Source organism: Fukomys damarensis, unplaced genomic scaffold, assembly GCF_012274545.1.
Source record: "Fukomys damarensis isolate Sample0158 unplaced genomic scaffold, DMR_v1.0_HiC HiC_scaffold_16, whole genome shotgun sequence".
In the NCBI taxonomy this organism is placed as follows: Eukaryota; Metazoa; Chordata; class Mammalia; order Rodentia; family Bathyergidae; genus Fukomys; species Fukomys damarensis.
Genome location: NW_022900928.1, coordinates 4451482 through 4471540, shown reverse-complemented (window position 1 = coordinate 4471540; position 20059 = coordinate 4451482). Strand labels below are relative to the sequence as shown.

General features: G+C 38.5%; 1 protein-coding gene across 2 annotated transcripts in view; it reads left to right on the top strand.

Annotated features, from left to right (window-relative positions):
* Positions 1-20059, top strand: part of Mettl15 (methyltransferase like 15) — a 192375-nt gene that overhangs the window by 151038 nt on the left and 21278 nt on the right. For both annotated transcript variants that reach the window (XM_010640439.3, XM_010640438.3), the window contains exon 6: positions 2425-2603. In XM_010640439.3, the coding sequence (XP_010638741.1) occupies positions 2425-2603 (179 nt within the window). The remainder of the gene's footprint in view (positions 1-2424; positions 2604-20059) is intronic.

Below are 20059 nucleotides of genomic sequence, written 5' to 3'. Positions count from 1 at the left end.
AAAAAAAAAAAAAAAAAAAAAAAATGTCCCTGAGCATTCACCTCTCCGTTGGTCAGTTAGTATCTAATGGATGATGTTAGAGTTTAGCCAATTGGCCTTAGCAGGATGAATGGCTTCCCAGTTGACAGCTTGCAGAGCAGCCTAATCAGAGATGTTAACAGAGCTGAAGAAAACGTGTGGCATTCAAAAAGAACAGTTGACTCCCTTGAATTCATAGAAGAGGGAAATCAGAAATGTAAATATGCACAATGCTAAGCCAATGTCAGCAAAGAGAGTCCACAGTGAGAGCTTTGGCCTGTCTGTTCGTGGGGAACAGATGCCCGGATGCAGATGGATGTCCAGGCTGCCCTAGCCCACCGCCATTCAACACTGGCATCTTCAAAGACGTTTATTCCTTTCTGATCTTGATTTCAGCAAGGATTTTAGTTTGCAGTAAGGCGTCTCAAGCAGAAAAGCATTCACAGGTCTGAGGACTTGCCAGTTTGCTCCTGTGGAAGTCCCACCCTTCCCTGGAGCATGGTAACTGGGCCTTTGTCAGTGTATGTTTCTCCTCGTGAGTGTAGTGATATCAGCGGAAGCCTCTCACATCTCAGCCTCCTAACCTGTGGGGCTGGGCTCCACGTCTGGGTTTGGCTTCCTCCCCGTATGAGTTTCTATTCCAAAGCAACCTGGCCACTGCCACCCGTCAAGACTGATGTGTTTTGGCCCCATAGCACTGTGAAAACTTCTAACTACTCTTCAATAATAATAATAATGATATTACTAGTATTAATATAAAGATGAGAGTACAATTATGTCTGCCTTTCACTTGATCCAAATGTTGTTTTAATTTTCTTAATATTAGAAAGTTATGATGAAAAACTGCTGAGTACATCCATAGTATCTTACAGTTGCTTTGGCTGTGCTGGGGTCTAAATCTGTCATCGTTGGCAAGGTTCATTCCAGTGCCCGGTGACTGGACAGCCGAATTCACAGATACATGAGTTCTACCAGAAGTTTTGTCGTTGAAGCCTCGCATGATCCCCAGGAAATATATGAGGGCACTGGAATTCATTGGACATCTCATTTGTGTCAGACACCACACTATGTGTGTTTACAGTGGTTTACAGAGCCACTTCTCCCAACAGTTCAGTGGGGTAAGCACTGCTGTTTTCAGTATGTTAAAAATCAAAGGTTCCAATGGTTTAAAAGCTTTCCCAAAATGAGCAGGGCGAGCATCCTAACCTAGATCAGTCAAACTCTGTAAAAGACAGATTCTCATCATAAAGGCTGAAGAAGCAAAGCACACTAAGATGGAAATCAGGATTACTTTACAGAGACACTGACTGGTGATCTCGAAAGTAAGATTGCACAGAGAAATAGGAAGGAGAGAGATAGGGAAGGAGAGATTTTTCATGGAAGAGGCTAGCATATTAATGAGGTAGAGTTTCCTGTTTTCAAGAAGAGTTTGGGTTGTGCTGGGCAGACCCGCTCTGGTGTGATCCTTAGGTCTTGAAGTTGCCACATCTTTGTTACTTCCAAGTCATAGCATTGATTGGTACCAATAACCAACCCAGTGTATCAGTATAAACATAGCAGTTGTTCTGCAAGCGAGACTGTCTACTGAGTGAGGTCATGGTTGGCTCACCAGTTAGAATCCCTGGGCCCCTTTCTCTGAAGTACACTGGAGTGGTGTGATAGAGAGAATGCTCTTCTCTGCTACTATAATTCATTCCACACCGCCAGAGCTTGGGATTTCTTTTCGTGTTCCATCTGAGTTTATATTCAGACTTGTTCAGTATCATATGTTTATTTTCAGTTTAATCCGTGGTGACCTTTGCCATGGGTGATTGAGCTCGTATTGCTAAATTTGATATAAGATACACTGTTGCCATTAGGATTATTCTGAGTTTTGCGAGTGCAAACTCACCAATATTTTCTCATATAGACTTTCCGTCTTCAGCTACCCCACAAGTAGTTACTTTACTGTTGTAGATTCACTTAAGTTCCTGAGGCCTAGATTTGTTCAGATAACATTGGCGAGTCTTGTATCTTCCATATTAAAACAAAACAACAACAACAACAAAAATCAAGCAGTAATTTAATTTTGAATAATTTAAATCCACATAAAGTCCATTGTTTTAGCTTGAAGGAAATCTACAGAAGCGCTAATAACCTCTCCATGAATTAAAGGTAGTAAAACATTCTAACTTCCTGCTTCCTCCACCTTGGTAAAGGTTCCAAACCCTTGCCCTTGCCATAGTGCTGAGTGTTTGAAGGAGAAAATTGCCCTCATTTGTGTAGGTCTCAGCCCCTCACCCGGAAGCCTCAGCGGTCTCCCAGGCTCTTGTGCATGCCTGACTCTGCCTCGGGATCTGAAGTCTCTCTCACCTCTTGCCAGTGGAAGCTGACGGCAGGGAACTAAGCGGCTGTCCTTGTGTGCAGATGCCCTGACGTGCCCACCGCGGCTGAGGCCGTGAACGCCTTGGATCAGCAGGCGCTGGCGTCCATCCTGAGAGGGTACGGGGAGGAGAAGCATGCTCGGAAAATTGCCTCCGCCATCGTTCTGGCTCGGCGTGCATGCCCCATCACCAGAACCCAGCAGCTCGCCAGCGTTGTAGCAGGTACGCTCACTAATTCTGTCTAAAGAAGTGCATAGAGATACATAAACACAGACACACAGACACACACGCACACGCGTGCGCACACACACACACACACACACACACACTCACACACGTGTATTCATCTCCCCTGACTCCTAGCGGGATGCATATGTAACTGAAAAATCACGCAGGGATAGAACCTTGCGGAGGCCACATAATGTTTGACTTCTTCTGGTTTTGCAGGCTTCTCCCCTCCGACACCTCTTTCCCACACACAATATTGTTAAAATATACACGTAGTTTGTGAGCTAATAGTAGAATTTTCTTAAGGGAGGTCATTTATCTTGATACTTACCGAGGTGAAACGCAGAATGAGAAGAGCAGAGGAAGTCCTTGATCCTTCACCATGGCTGCCAAGCAGGCTGTGTAAGGTTTGACATTGCTGCTCTGAGTTTTCACATTTCTGCATTTTAGTATTTTGGGGAAAAGAGAATGCCACTACCCCACTGCTAAAATACAAGCCAGTGTCTATACATGTATTGTACACAAATACTCACAAAAGGTGCTCACCCACAAAACCCAGTCAGCCCGGGGGCTTAGCGGAGCCCTCTGTGCTCACTCTGGTTCACACCGGAACCTCTGCAGCCCCAGTGTAGCGAGGAGGCACTGTATTACAACCTTTCTGTTTGAAGCCAGGGTTGTTTCACAGCTGTGTCCTGTGATGAAAGTGTCTAAGGGGAAGGTGTAACTCCTGTAGCTGCTTAGTAGACTGACTGCTCAAGTGTCTGTCTTCTCAGGCCATCTGAAAGACTGTGTCCTTTGTATTAACCACACGGTGTCCTAAGGTTTCTTGTCAATAGTTCCTATGAAGTTATGTAAATAAAGAATAAAAATAAGGAATATTTGTGTAGCATTTTGAAAAGAACCTGATACTGGTTATCTGTAGTTGAAGGAGTAAAAATTATAAATGTATTTAGATCATTAAAATGTAGAGTTCATACAGAAGTTGTTTTGGTGCAATTAGATAATGCCATGTTCTCTTCAGATTCTGCAATATCAAGGGTTGACTAAGGCTTTCACTTTTTCAGCTGCGTACTCCACAGACCTTCCAACTTAGCACTGGTGTTCCTTTCATTCTTATAGATCCTGTGGACATCAAATATTTCTTGGCATTGTTTCCCAAAAAGAGTTGACACTTCTGTGCTGATGCGAAATTCACCTTTCTTCTTGGGAGCATTTTTTTCCCTTCTCATTCCATATTCACTAAGTCGACTGCTCCTTGTCATTTCTGTCATTGTTTACAAGTACCTAGGTGTGCTGTTCTTTGTTTCCCACATTAGAAGAAAAGCGGTGAGACATCACATTTTTTATTCAGAAGAAAATCTGATTTTTCTGGTGCTGAAGATGAGGGCGCGGAGCCAGTGGGCACAAGAGGCCCGCCCGACCCTCCTCTGCTGACCAGGGTGCGAGGGTCTGGGCCAGGCTTGCTTACTGTGACAACCTGATTGTGACAGGGCTGGGACTGACCCAGCATCTGGAATCCGAATCTGAGGCATATTCGCTTCCCAGTCTGCCTTTAAGGAATTAAGTCAACTTTTCTGCATCAGGGTACAAATTGGTAAACTTGGGGAAATAGCATTGTGGTGTTACAGGGGAGTCCTGTGAAGATGTACCCTAAGGACGTGGTGACTATTTTCAGAAATATGATGTGAAAAGCATATCAGTGCTATGACAAGTGATACAGTAAACATGAGAATATTCATAGGTGGGTAAATTATACCTCATCTTAGCAAATGCCCTTAACATTGAGTCCTCTGCAAATCTTTCTTATGCCTTCAGTCTGAGCCCATAATAACACAACTTTTTTTTAGGATATGATTTTTTTGAAGAAGGGAAAGCAGAAAATAATGTTTCCTCTTTGTGGTCATTTAAGAAAGAAAACATTTTGGGAGAGGCTGCTGTGTATGAAGCACTGAGCCTGAAGGGCAGATTGGGAAGCGAATCAGGTACAGCTCAGTGTGCCCCACTGATGATAGACCATGCAGGCAAGTCCCCGAATAGAAGCAGTTTACAGAGCTACTTACAGGAGAAATCTCTTCTTTCCTGTCACCTGGAGTTAGGACTCCAAGGATAATGCGAACTCTTGGGAGAATCAGAGAACTATGAAACTGACACAAGTGCCCTTTTACACCGTGTGTGCTTGGGCCCTGATGGCAGCCCCGCAAGCCCTTTCGTACACAAGCTGTGATTACATCATTGTGCTGGGGTCACTGCGTACAGCTTTAGTAAATGAAGTGCGACTTCAAAGATACTTGCAAAGCAATCTTAATGAGGACATTTTTTTAGATCTTCATGAGTTCCGTGCAGCCTTTTTGTAACTGCCTCACCCACACTTCATTTCTGTTTATCAATGGTTTCCACCTTACTTTTTTATCGTGGGAGCAGCAGCTTTCTTTCCTACGGTCACATATCATCAATTATGAAATACTCAGTTAAACTGTGTCCTAACAGTAGAAAGTGCTGAGGTCTGCACACACCGGCACTTTCCACAGGACTAGCACTGCAGGTTAATGGGGCAGCATGGCTCTGCCCACAGGGAAAAGGGCAGACTTGTCAGCTGTGCTGAGTGGAGGTCACTAGACAGTGACTATGGAGGAAAGACGGGGCGCTGAGATGAGAGATGACCCCTGCGTTGGTTTCTGGGGCTGCCATTCAAAGTACCCCCAGCGTGGAGGCTTGGAGCAGCAGAAGGATATTCTTTCAGACTCAGGGGCTGAAGTGTACAGTAACCACGTCAGCAGGACTGGAGGAGAACCTCTGTGGATGCTCTTCTTATCTGCTGGTAGCTCGCAGATGTTCCTGTCTCTGTCTCCACTGTCTCTCAGCGCTCTCACTTTGCCGTCTCCTTGTGTCCTAATTTCCCCCTTCTGACACCACTGCTTACCAGGGATTCCCCCGGTGTGCCTGCGTCTTAACTTTGTGACATATGCAGAGTCCTGTTTCCAAGTCAGGTCACATTGACAGAAGTGTGCGTGGTAGACACAAGTTATCAGGCAGAACCTTCATGAGGTTTGGATTCAGTAATATCCCTACACAGTATCTTTATCTAATAGCATGTATTTGGGCAGGGTGTAATATGTAGGGACATACATATTAATACATAAATGTCTTTTCTGGTTCTAATAAAGTCATCTTAATGTGTTCAAGACTGTCAAGCACTCCAGCACAGTTCCTGGCACGTATTAAAATTCAAGTAAGTAGACAGACAGATCTAACACTTGCCTTACTTTCCAGAATCTGATCATCTGGTTGGACAAAGAAGACCAGCCACCACACTTGAAATCAGTAAAACTCTGAATAAATGGCACGATGGTGTTGTAGTGCTTTTTGCTACTATAAACTATTGCATTTCCAGTGCTATTACATATTGTGAGAATTCCAAAAGACAGATCTGGAGCCCTAAGTTGGAATACAGCACTTGTAATCACAGTAATTTTGCAAACAATGTGTAATTCCAAAATGGCCAGTAGAATCACTCTTCATTCTGCTACACGTTACACCTACATCCAGAAGTTTAATATAAACATTTAAAATTTATATGGTATTATGCATAGTGTTCCCTCCAAAAATCACTTATAAATGACAAATCACATTTCATTAAGCATAATTTTATTCCTCTGCTGTTAGAGCTGAAAAGTTAGCATCATGAAATCTGAATAGGAAATGTCATGAAAGGTGCATTTGATTCAGAACGCCACCTTGTGCACCTCTAGTATAGCTCATCTAGCTTTAGCCTTTCCATCCTCCCAGCCTGATCTCTGCCCATGAAGCCTCTCTGTCCCAGCCCTGCTGAAGTTCTTGCCGTCTTTTTGGCATACTGCAGTCACCCACCTGCAGGCCTTAGAGGCACCTCTGCCTGGAAGATTGACCTTCCTGCTTCTTTCATAGCCCTGCCCTGCTCCCTGCCATTTCCTCTGACTAGTTTGGCTCATCCTTAGGAGCTTAGCTGAGGTGTCACTTCCTCCAGCCCCACCTGAGTGAGCTGAGATGCCCTCCTGCATGCTGCATCATATGCCTTCCAGTCGCTGCTCTTAACGTGCTGTGTCTTACTGCTGGCTTCCTGCTTGGCTTCTCCCTGTGTTCTCCCTGTGTACTCCAACACAGATGCCAGGAGCAGCTTGTGTCTACGTTTGAAAGGCGACTGCTTTAACTCAAGAAGTATCATAAATGTAGAATACACATCAGATTTTAAATCCTTAGGTATTAAAAAATTGTAAATGTATCAGTGATTTTTACCATTATCATATTTTGAAACAAATCAATCAATCAATCTATCTGTCTATCTATCTATCTATCTATCTATCTATCTATCTATCTATCTATCTATCTATCCTTATTGCGCTGTTAACAGTAACTGCCTGTTTTTGAAGTGTGGCTCTGTAGAAACATTTTAAGTGAGGTGTGTTGATCACACTGTATTTCCTGGCCAGCAGGCACCAGACCAGAAGCACTGTGGGCTCTGCTGGGCTTTGCTTTTCAGCGCTGCCTCCCTATGTTTGGTCTGATGGTGAACTCTTGGGAGAGGATTTCTTCAGTGTTCAAGTAGACAGCGAAGTGTGCATTAGAACAGGAAGGCTTTATGTATTTTAGATAATAGTCCTTTGTCTGAGGAGCAGCTAGTAAAAATTTTTCCCACATTGTAGGTTGTCTCTTAGTTCTCTTGATGGTTTCTTTTGCAGTGCAGAAGCTTTTTAATAAAATGAGATCCCGGATGCTGATTCTTGCTGCTAGTTCCCATGCTACTGAGGATTTGTTCATAAACTCTTTTCCTATGCCAGTGTCTTCCAGAGTTCTGCCTAACTTACCTTCCAGCAAGTTCAATGTTTCTGTTTTAATATTTAGATCTTTAATCCACGTGGATTTTAATTTAGTGCATGGTGAGAGATAAGGGTCTAGTTTTAATCTTTGGCAGGTTGAGATCCAGTTTTTCCAACACCATTTATTAAAGAGGCTATCTTTCCTCCAGTGAGGACAGTCAGCTCCTTTGTCAAACTTGAGGTAGCTGAGTACATCCGGAGTTGTTTTTGTGTCTTCCTGTCTGTTCCACTGATCCTCAGGTCTGTTTCTTTGCCAGTACCATGGTGTTTTTATCACAGTGGCTTTGTAGTATAGTTTCAAATTGGGAATTGTTATACCTGCTGCCACGTGTCTGTTGCCTAGGATGGCTTTTGCTATTCTAGGTCTCTTCTGGTTCCAAACAAATTTTTGGATTCTTTTTTCTAGTTCTGTGAAATATAGTGTTGGAATTTCAATTGGGATTGCATTGAATCTGTATAGCAGTTTTGGTAGTATGGCCATTTTCACTATGTTGATTCTTCCTACCCAGGAGCAGGGGATATCTTTCCATTTTCTTATATCCTGTTCAATCTCTTCTTTCAGAGTGCTGTAGTTTTCAGTGTGGAGGTCTTTTGCTTCTTTTGTTATTTTTTTTTTTTTGATGCTATTGTGAAAGAAATTGTTTCCCTAATTTCTCTCTCAGGGAGTCTGTTATTTGTGTACAAGAAGGCTATTGATTTTGGGGTGTTCACCTTGTATACACCTACTCTGCTAAAAGTGTCAATTAAGTCTAGAAGTCATTTGGTAGAGTTTTTTGAGTCTTCAATGTAGAGTATCATATCATCAGCAAATAAAGAACTCAAAACAATCATCCCTCCCCCAATATAAAGACCCAATTCAAAAATGGGCATCTGAAATTAACAGAGATTTCTCAGACAAAGAAGTAAAAGCAGCAAGTAAATATATGAAAAAAATTCCATATCACTGGTCATTCAAGAGATGCAGATGAAAACAACAATGAGATTTCACCTCACCCCACAAAGAATGGCTGCTATCAAGAAATCAACCAATAACAAATGTTGGTGGGGTTGTGGGGAGAAAGGAACCCTTCTCCATTGTTGGTGGGAGTGCATACTGGTGCAACCACTATGGAAATCAATATGGAGATACCTCAAAGAGCTAGGACTAGAGGTTCCATTTGACCCAGCCATCCCTCTGCTGGGTATCTTTCCAAAAGAATTAAAGGACTCATACCACAGTGATATATGCACACCCATGTTTATAGCAGCACAGTTTGTAATAGCTAAAACTTGGAAACAGCCCATTTGCCCCTCAGTTGGAAATTGGATAAAGAGGATGTGGTTTTTCTATAAATGGAATACTACTCAGCCATAAAGAATGAGAAATTAGACTCATTCATAGGAAAATGGATACATATTGAGGATATACTCCTAAGTGAAATAAATAAATCACACATGTGTAAATACTGAATAGTTTCTCTGGTTTGAAAAGCTATGATAGTACATAAGATCCTAATGAGATAATTGACCATGTGAAATAGGAAGAAAAGGGCCAAAGGTGTAGGGAAAATGGGAAGGGTAGGGGAAGGGTAATAAGGTAAAAGAAAAAAAAAGTATGACAAAATGAAGAAAATGGAAATGAAATGTTTGTAAATGGGGAGGGGAAGAGGGGGTGAAGGGAGGGCAGGGACAAGGGGAAAAAAATAATAACCAAGACCTGTTCATGTAAAGGTACAAGATCCCAGTAATGAATGTAATTGTACTGTATACCTAAAATGTACCAATAAACTCAGTAAAAGGGGGGAAAAAAGAACAGGAAGGCTTTGCCTGTGTAAGGCTTGCACTCAGAAATACAGTGTCAATAAATAAAACATTATGTGTAGTCACACAGGTCACAAGAGACAAGTGTTCCTCACACAGAGCTGCCTAGTGATATCAATGCTAACTTACCCTGAAAGTAGGAGAAAACACTTTGTCTCGCAGTATTTTTATTTTCTCAATTTTAAGTTGCAGTGATATAGGTTCCCATCTTATTCATCAGGAATGCCTGTGAAGAAAAATAGCAGTCTTATAAAGTAATTTTAATTATAAAAGCATTTAACAATGATAAATTATACCTATGCAACCTCTCCAGTTGTTTGGAAGAAAGAAAATTTCTATATCTGCTTTAGAAAAAATGGCAATGGTCTGGATTTTACAGAATTGATGTATGTTTTAGGTGTGTAGTCTTAAAAATATAGATCCCAACATCCCTTGAATAAAAAAGTCCCCGAGTGTTTTCCTCAGCTTTGCCATATTCTACTGTATTTTATTCTGTGGTCACAGCTGAGAAAATCAACTATTAAATGCTATTGTAGTTTCATGAAGACCTTAGTTCAAGTCCTGGTTCTACAACTTGCTTTTTGAATAAACCAGAACAATTCTAGACCTTGTCTTTCATGTTTTGAAATGGAGGTGAGTAATAGTTATAATAATGATTACTATTATTTTCGTTTAGCAGGCATGGCCATTGTAATTATGTTTTGCTTAAACCAATATTGAAATTTACTTACAGGCTTAGAATGTATGTGAAAGTCAAAGAAACATGTCAATCACTTTTCAGATCAATGAGATTTGTGTTAATTTCTCAAATTAGATAATTGATCCATCAATAGTGAAAATTGACAAAAGTCTCACATATTATTTGCATGGAAAAAGAAGAGAGAAGCTTGCCTCTCAGATGTTCGTGATTCATGTTGATGAAATGTGTAGAATTATTCCCAAGCTGAACTTTTATGTAACGGTTGTTCTGACTCATGAATGGGATAAATGGCCAGAGTTTAATGAATGCTGGTTGAACAAATAGATCAATACAATGCTGTGTACATCTAGCAAATGAAAGATGGAAATTATAAAAAAGAACGAAATGGCCAGGTGTTCCTGGGAATCAATTGTGCTCTGCCCTTTGCACTGAATAAAGGAGGAGAGCTAGACATCAGAAGTCCTCAGCATAAACTAAAGCAGCTGAGGAAGATTCCTCGGGATATGGAATAAAAACATTCTCAAGTCCTGCTTTGGGGTCTGCTACTCATTTGCTTGGTGAACTTGTGTAAATCACTCCTCTCCTCTGGTCTTTGTTTCCTAATCTGTAAGTGGAAGTAACAAATCCCTGCTGTGAGCAGCAGGTGAGATGGGAGATAGGGGTGCTCTCTGTGAAGTGCAAGTGCTCTGCACATCCGATTCTAGCCTTCTTCCCCAGAACTGGCATCTTCAGAGAGCAAGCCAGGGCACCTCACGGAACTCTTGGGTGTGTCTTACACACCTTGTGATCTCTGAGACATTCACTTCCTCAGTCCCGACTCTTCTTCCCTTTGGGAGACATGACTTTCTTTTTGTGGTGGATAATTATCTTTTTCTGTACTGGGACATATAAGGTAGATCTTTACATAGAAATAAATTTACTTGTGAAATATCACTTGATAATTTAAGTGGCATGAAATTGCTGTATTAATGTCCTATACAATAGATTGAACTAAAAAATATTAAAGTGATGATTTAAATTGATGGCTCCAGCCTCTACTTGTATGTGAAATTATGATCTTTTTCCAGAAAAGTTTTGTTAATGCAGTGAAAGAATTTTAAAATAAGATAATAAGTAAAACCATTTATTAAGAAGTAGTCATTACTACCAATTTTAGTAGGAGCATAAACTTTTTCTTGAAATTAATCATGCTAGTTTGCTATGAATGTATTGTTTAATAACCTCATGTTGTTCCCACATCCCTCCCCTAAAATACTCTTTTACGTACTAACATTGCCACAATTCAGAAATAAAAGCGAAGGTGTCACCGTGTTCTGTTAGGATTCTGGTGGAGACTCATGTGGCCCCACCTACAGCTGAGGCGGATGGCATGGCAGGGAGTGGTACCTGTTGGTGCTGCTGCCAGTGATACTACACTTCTGTAATTTTCAGTTTCTTGAATTTAAACTGTTATATTCTGTGTGTATGGATGTGGTATTCATTCCAACAAAATTACCAAATGACATTTCCTGAATAAACCTAAGAAAAAATGGTCTACACAAGAAATCCAGCTTAGAAGAAAATGAATTGGGGGTGGCCTTGAAAATCTCTTTTCCTTTAAAAAAATCTAGCTAATCTCAACCTGTGCTATTGAGGAGCAGAAAAGGTTCCAATACCAACTGACCAACTCCCAACCCTGGTTTATTGATGATGATAATGATAATGCTGACACTAAGGAAGTAGAAGGTATTATCCAAAATTGTTTTCAAAATTAACTCACTGAATCCTCACAACTGGCCATGAAGCAGTTGCTATTTTCATCTCCAGTTTCAGATGAGGAAACTGAAGCATAAGTAAGTTAGAAACTTTGCCTTTTGTAGTAAAATGGAATCCTGAATCCTGAGTCCTTCATCGTGATACTACTCCCGCTCCCTCATGGTCCAAGGACAGTATGCGCTCTTGTTAGAGAATGCAGACAGCTAATGCTTCAAGAATCTCCCATAGGCATATGGGAGACAGTTGTATAAAGTCACTCTATCCTGGCAGATGCTGAATATGACAGTGTTATGAACACAAAGATAGGAGAACCCAAAATAAAGGAGCAGTGGATGTCAGTGTAGCAAGAGAGAAAGCTCTAATGAGGGGAGTTTGGTACAATTTATAAACAAGGAAACTTTCAGGACTTTAGAAGTAGAAATGATGCCTATTTATGTGAGAGCTCTTGGAACCCAGTGGAAACCCACTAATTAGATAAATGAAAGGCTGAATTGAGAAATAAATGATGTAGGATTTCAGAGGCCTAAGGGGAGAAGATAAGCAATCTAGGATCCAGCCCTTGATCTTATATGGTTCTAAATACCTGTGATTCCCCATTTCTTGGAATACCCTACCCTAAAGGTGGACTTGACCTGGGTCCTACTCTTGCAACAGTAATTTAACCAGATTCTCCAGATTTTCCTGAATTTGGTTGAATTTCAGATGCCTTAAGGGAAAAAGAGAAAGGAAAAAGCACCCTATACCTCATTATTTCATTTTTTTGTTATTTTATACTTTTTATACTTCTGCAAGTGAAAATTAAAGTTGTCTCTTAAGCATTGTGTGTTAAACACATTAGCAGTTTATACAGTGATCTTTTTTGTAAAGATGCATATCACTGGTCAGGTCATCTTGTCCTTTTCTTTATTGGTTAATAAAGAAGAATTAGTTCTTACAGCTAATTATTCAGAGGCCTTGAGATGCTGGAAGGAGATATTTATATAAGCTCTCCATTTAAAAATATTCTACAACAGACAGTTTTATATGTCTTTTGTTCTACCATCTTGTTACCATGATTTACATGATTCAAAACAGAAATAATTTCCCAGATAAAAGACATGATTATAAACTCTAGAACAGAAACAGATAAAAAAATAGATGAGTTCAGGTCTGTGATTGACGACAGGAATGCTCAGCATAGGAAAGAAATGGAAACCTTGAACACCCAACAGAAGAAAGAAATGGAATCCATGAAACAGACTCAAACGGATATCCAGGAGATTTAAAACTCTATTAAAAGTATACATAGCAGACTGGCCAAATCTGAAGACAGAATATCAGATATAGAAGATAGGATGGTGGTCAGTGACCTTGAAAAGAGACATTGCCTAAAAATCATAAGGAACCATTAGAAATTAATCCAACAACTCCTAGATAATGCAAAGAAGAATAATATAAGATTAATAGGGATCCATGAAAAAGCAGGCAGAAGCAAAAGTGACATAATTTATGATAGAAAAACTTCCCAAACAGAGCAAAAGAACTTGACATACAGATAAGTGAGGCATATAAGACTCCAACTAGTTACAATAAAATAAAACGTATACCTGGACATATAATAAGACCCCAGAAACCCAACACAAGTACAAAATATTACGTGAAGATAGAGAAAAGAAGCAAATTACATGAAAAGGAAAGCCCATCAGAATTACAACTGACTTTTCAACACAAACCCTCAATTCTAGGAAAGCCTGGACTGAGGTATTTCAAGCATTAAAAGAAAACAACTTCCAAGCTAGGCTTATGTATACTGCAAAACTATCTTTCAAAATTGATGAAGACATTTTCATGACAAAGAACCCCTGAGAAACTTCATGAATACCAAACCAGCACTCCAAACAAATTTTTTAAATATCCTAGAAAAAGACAATGAAGGTCACAACTCCATGAAGCATGACAGAGCAAATCCAAAAGGCAAGAATTTAAAGGGAGAAGGAGAAATATAGTAATAATAAAGAAGAACCAACAATGGGAAAATAATATGACAATGGTACATCAATACATATCAGTTACAACCATCAATATCAATGGCCTCAATTCACCAATCAAAAGAAATAGTCTGGCAGAATGGATTAAGAAGCAAAATTCAACAATACACTGTATACAAGAAACACACCTACTTGAAAAGGGTACTCATAAACAGAAAGTAAAAGGATGGAAAACAGTTCTCCATGTGATAGGAACCCAGAAAAAAGCAGGGAAAGCTATCCTTTTTGGGTTTTTTTTTGTTACCAGGGAATGAACAGGGATTCTTACATGTCTATGCTAAATCCTTGGCCCCAGGTGTAGCTATCTTATTTGTAGACAAAGTAAATTTTAAACCAAAACTAAGAGAGATAAAGAAGGTCACTACATCCTTGTAAAGGCAAGAATCCAAAGGAAAAGGTGACAATCATAAATATATATGCATCAAATACTAATGTCCTCAACTATACAAAACAAATATTAAGAGATATGAAACACCAAATTAGCACTAATGCAGTTGTAGAGAGTGGGGGACCTTGATACCCCATTATCACTAATAGATCATCTAGACTAAAAATCAACAACGAAATATTAGAATTAAACCATGCTTTTGAACAAATGGACTTAATAGATGTCTATAGAGTGTTCCACCCCACAAAATTAGAGTATACATTATTTTCCACTGCACACAGGTTATTTTCGAAAATAGACCACATACTAGCTCATAGAACATGTTTAAGTAAATGCAAAGGAATTAAAGTTATCCCATGTATATTATCAGACCATATAGTGCAATTAAACTAGAGATCTATAGCATAAGATACCATAAGAACTTCACAAACGAATGGAAATTGAATAACACTCCTGAACAACCAATGGGTCACAGCAGAAATTATAGAAGAAATTAAACGGTTTTTGAAATTTAATGACAATGACAGTGCAACATACCAGAATCTATAGGATACAATGAAAGCAGTTTTGCATGGGAAATTTACAGCAGTGAATGTCCACACTAGGAAAACAGAGTTAGTTCCAATAAACAACCTATTGGTGAATCTTAAGCTCCTAGGAAAAAAAAAAAGCAAGAGAAACCCAATGCTCATACAAGGGAGGAAATTATGAAGATCAGAGCAGAACTCAATGCAATAGAAACTAAGACAACTATATAAAAAAATCAACGCATCAAAGAGTTGGTTTTTCAAAAGAATAAATAAAATTGACAAACCCTTAGCTAACCTTATCCCAAAAAGGGAAGAAAAGGCTCAAAATCATGCAATCAGGAATGAAAAGAATATGAAGGCACAACAGATCCACCAGAAACCCAGAGGGTCATCAATACCTACTTCAAAAACCTGTACTCTAATAAAATGGAAAATACAGAAGAAATGAAGAGATTCCTAGATACACATGAACTTCCAAAGATGAATGAAGAAGATATAAAAAATCTAAATACCCCAATTACGATCAGTGAAATTGAAAAATGTAATTAAAACATTACCAATAAAGAAAAGCCCATGTCCTGACAGCTTCGCTGCTGAATTCTACAAGACATTTAGAGAAGAACTATTGCCACTACTCTTTAAACTTTTCAGTGCAATTGAAAGAGAAGTAATACTTCCAGATTCATTCTTGGAAGCAAGTATTTGATTCTAAAACAAGGGAAAGACCCAACCAAAAAAGGTAACTACAGGCCAATTTCCTAACAAACATAGATGCAAAAATCTTCAATAAGATACTGGCAAACAGAATACAGAGGATCATCACGAAGATTATACACCGTGACCAAGTCAGATTTATCTCAGGGATGCAAGGATGGTTCAACATACATAAATCAATAAATATAACACACTATATTAACAGAGTAAAGGATGAAAACTGTATGATCATCTCAATAGATGCAGAAAAAGCATTAGACAAAAATTCAACACCCATTCATAAATAAAAATCCTACATAAAATTGGAATAGATGGACTTTATCTCAATTTGATAAAGGCTATCAATGCAAAGCCAACAGCCAACATCATACTCAATAGTCAAAGTTGAAAACCTTCATACTAAAATCAGGAATGAGACAAGGATGTTCATTGTCACCACTCCTGTTCAATATAGTTTTGGAAACATTAGCCATAGCAATTACATAAGAGAAAGAAAAAGGAATAAAAATAGGAAAGGAAGAAGAGAAACTGTCATTATTTGCTGATGATACAATACTCTACATAGAAGACCCAAAGGACTCCACCAAAAGACTTCTAGATTTGATCAACAGATTCAGTAGAGTAGCTGGATACGAGGTAGATACTTAAAAATCAATAGCCTTCTTGTACACAAATAACAGTCTCACTGAGAGTTAAATTAGTGAAAAATCCCTTTCACAGTAGCATCCAAAAAAATGAAATATCTAGGAATCAATCTAACGAAGGAGACAAAAGACCTCTACACTGCAAACTATAGCACTCTAAAAAAGAGATTGAAGAGGATAAAAGAAAAGGGAAAAACATCCCTTGTTCCTGGGTAGGAAGAATTAATAAGTGAAAATGGCCATACTTCCAAAACTGCTATACAGATTCAATGCAATCCCTATTGAAATCCCAACAGTTTATTTCATAGAACTAGGGAAAACAATCCAAAAATTCATTTGCAATCAGAAGAGACCTAGAATAGCAAAAGCAATTCTAGCCAATGAAGACATGGCAGTGGGTATCACTATCACAAATTTGAAACTATATTCCAAAGCCACTGTGATAAAAACAGCATGGTACTGGCTCAGAAACAGACCTGAGGATCAGTGCAATAGATTAGAAGATGCAGATACCTCTCCTGACAATACATCTTTGATAAAGGAGCCAAACACCCTCTCTGGAGGAAAGGTGGCCTCTTTAATAAATGGTGTTGAAAAAACTGGATTTCAACTTGGCAAAGATTAAAACTAGATGCCTTATCTTTCACCATGCACTAAACTAAAATCCAAGTGGATTAAAGATTTAAATATTAAAACAGAAAGACTCGACTTGTTGGAAGATAAGTTAGGTCGAACTCTTAAAGATATCAGCATAGGAAAAGACTCTATGAACAAATCCTCTGTAGCACAGGAACTAGCACAAACAATCAACAATTGGGACCTCATCTTTTAAAAAGCTTCTGCAGTGCCAGAAAATCACAAGCAGAGCTAAGAGACAACCCACACTGTGGGAAAAAATTTTACCAGCTGTTCCTCAGACATAGTTTTACTATCTAGAATATATAAAGAACTCCAAAAAAATCAACACCCCAAATGTAAATATGAAAAAATGTGCAGCATCACTGGTCATTTGAGAGATGCAGATGAAAACAACATTGATATTCCATCTCATCCCAGTAAGAATAGCTGCTATTAAGAAATTAACCAATAAGAAATACTGGCAGGTTTGTGGGGAGATAGGAACACTTCTTCATTGCTGGTGGGAGTGCAGACTGGTGCAACCACTGTGAAAATTAATATGGAGGTACCTCAAAGAACTAGGATTAGAAGTCCCATTTGACCCAGCTATCCCTGTGCTGGGTATCTTCCCAAAAGAATTAAAAGAATCATGCCACAGTGATATATGCACACCCATGTTTATAGGGGCACAGTTTGTAATAGCTAAAACTTGGAAACAGCCTAATTGCCCATCAACTGGTGACTGGATAAAGAAGATGTGTGTGTGTGTGTGTGTGTGTGTGTGTGTGTGTGTGTTTGTGTGTGTGTTTAATAAAATAGAATACTACTCAGCCATATAGAACAAGAAACTAGAGAGATTTATAGCTAAGTCAGGCCATATTGAGTAAGTATAGCCACATTGAGGCCATACTCTTAAGTGAAATTAATAAGTTACACATGTAAATACCAAATAATTTCACTGATGTGATAAAGTAAAAGTGCATATAAGGATTAAAATGTATAATTGATATTGTATAATAGGAAGAAAAATCTAAAAGTAGAGTAAGTGGGAGGGGTAGGGGAAAGCTAAAAAGGGAAAGAAAAAAATATGTGAAAAGGAAAAACATGGAAATGATGTCTTTGTAAACAGAGAAGGGTGGGAGAGCCTGAGGAGAGGCTGGGGATTGGGGAAAAATAAGAACCTGATAAGTCATGTATATGTACAAGATCCCAATGATGAATATAACTGTGTTGTATACCTAAAATGTACCAATAAATTTAGTAAAGATAAAAAAGATTCACTTCTTTTCCAGATAATAGGTGTAATCATGCCCTCTTTACCTCACCCCCTGAAAAATTAGATTAATAGTGAGCAGCACCACCCTCAAAGCATTAGTGTCACCCAGCAGAAAATATATATCATATATTATATATTGAGACTGTTCTTTAAAAACAATCACAAGCTTTCATGCTCAGAGTCTAAACTATTCAAATCATTCCAAAACAATGTCCATGCAAGACAATTCTAAATGGTTATAGGTTGATAAAGATGAAACATTATATTTCTGGGGCTGGGAAGGGGAATAGTGGATGAAAGAGTAGTTTTTCGTGTCTGAATGTTAATTGTAACTAAAATTATTAATGCTTCTAAATTGCTCTGTATTGTGTTCTTTTCTTTTGTAAGTGCATTTGAAAAATTATGGACTACCTGGGAAGATATTCCTTAGAATGTGTAAAATAAGAATCTATATTAACCTTTTAAACATCTATAACTTTCTCTTGCTGATCTCTTTACTTTTGTAGGGAATATCACAATTTTAGAATTTCCCAAACAATTTAATTTATCTTGTAATCTTTATGTGGCTTTACATTGCCTCACATGTTTTTAGTCTCTTGGAATGAATTCCACCCTATTATAAACTGGGGGATGATCTCCCTTCATTTTGTGAGTGTGTGTGTGTGTGTGTGTGTGTGTGTGTGTGCAGTAGCACACAGCAAGTAATAGAAAACATTTGCCAACTTCTACATTTTTTAATGTATAACTTTATATTTGATGACTTTTTTAATTATCTGGGCTATGTACTACATGAGAGCAAGATATGTCTTCACTGCCACTTTCTCAAGAACTGATACAGTATTTGTCTCAAAAATGTAGAACTTGTAATAGCTATTCTCTACTCATAAAGGGTAATTCAGGTTCAATGCGTCATCCAATACCAGGTCAGCCTTCTATATTTTCAATTTCCTCATTAGCAGAGCAGGGAATTTGACCTAATAATGAGATGAGACACCTATTTTATACATGTATTATGTATCCATTTAATCATCAAGCATTTATTGAAAGTTCACTTTGTACCAGGCACTAATGAAGGCACATGATGATTAAGACACTTCTAAAAATTAACAAAAAAGGTGATCTTTCCAGTTAAGTAACAGGCTTCACAGTTAGTCCGTAGTTGGATATTATCAGCATGTTTACTGGGGTTTTGTAGCTTAGATTTCCTTCATGTATCCCACTCCTTTCTGGTATTAGTTTCCTTTTTTTAACCCAAGAACATATTTTAGAATATTCTCAATGTGCATCTATAGTGATGTATGCTGTCACACTTTGTAAAAATGTATCCATATTTAGCCCTCCCTTTTGAATGATAATTCAGTTGGGTACAGAATCAACATGTCTGTGATTATTTTCACTCAGTAGTTTGAAGATATCATTCCATTGTCCCTCACTATTTAATATGGCTAATGAAAAAAATCTCTCAGTATTTTATAATTAATGGTCTGTTTCTCTGATTGTCTTTAAGATTTTCCTGTCATTGATGTTTAATTGTGACATGCTCGGTTGTGACTCTTGGTCCTTAATGAAACAGAATAAGCTTCTTTAATCTTTATTTATTCCTGTACATGTCAGACATTATATCCTCCCATGTTTACTTTCTCCCCATCTTCTCTGTTTTTGTACAAGAGTTATCTATCATGTTTCTCACATTTCTATGGTCTTTGTTACCTCTGTTAATGATCTACCTGAGATGCCTTTTTGGCTCAGTGTTTTCCTTAAGATAAATCTAATCTGGGTTTTTTTTTTTTAGCCCATTTGCTGAATTTTTTAATTCACTAGTCATACCATTGATTTAAAGTAATTTTATGTGTATTCATTCATTATAGTCTGTCCTGATTATTTTAAATCAATTTATTTTAAATATAAAATGCGTGTATTTAATTTTCTATTCAAAGTCTTATGTTCTATCACCTCCATTTCTTCCTGTTTATTTCATAGGATGTATTGTATGTGACCCTTTCATGTTTGTGCCTGTGTGAGTGTGCATATGTGTGCATGAGTGTCCTGAGCACCTTGTCAGAGTTGACACTTCAGGGCCCCTGCTGTGGTCTTCTTTCTTTTGTCTCTTTTTCCCTACCTAATTACCTTCTGGTCAAACAAAAA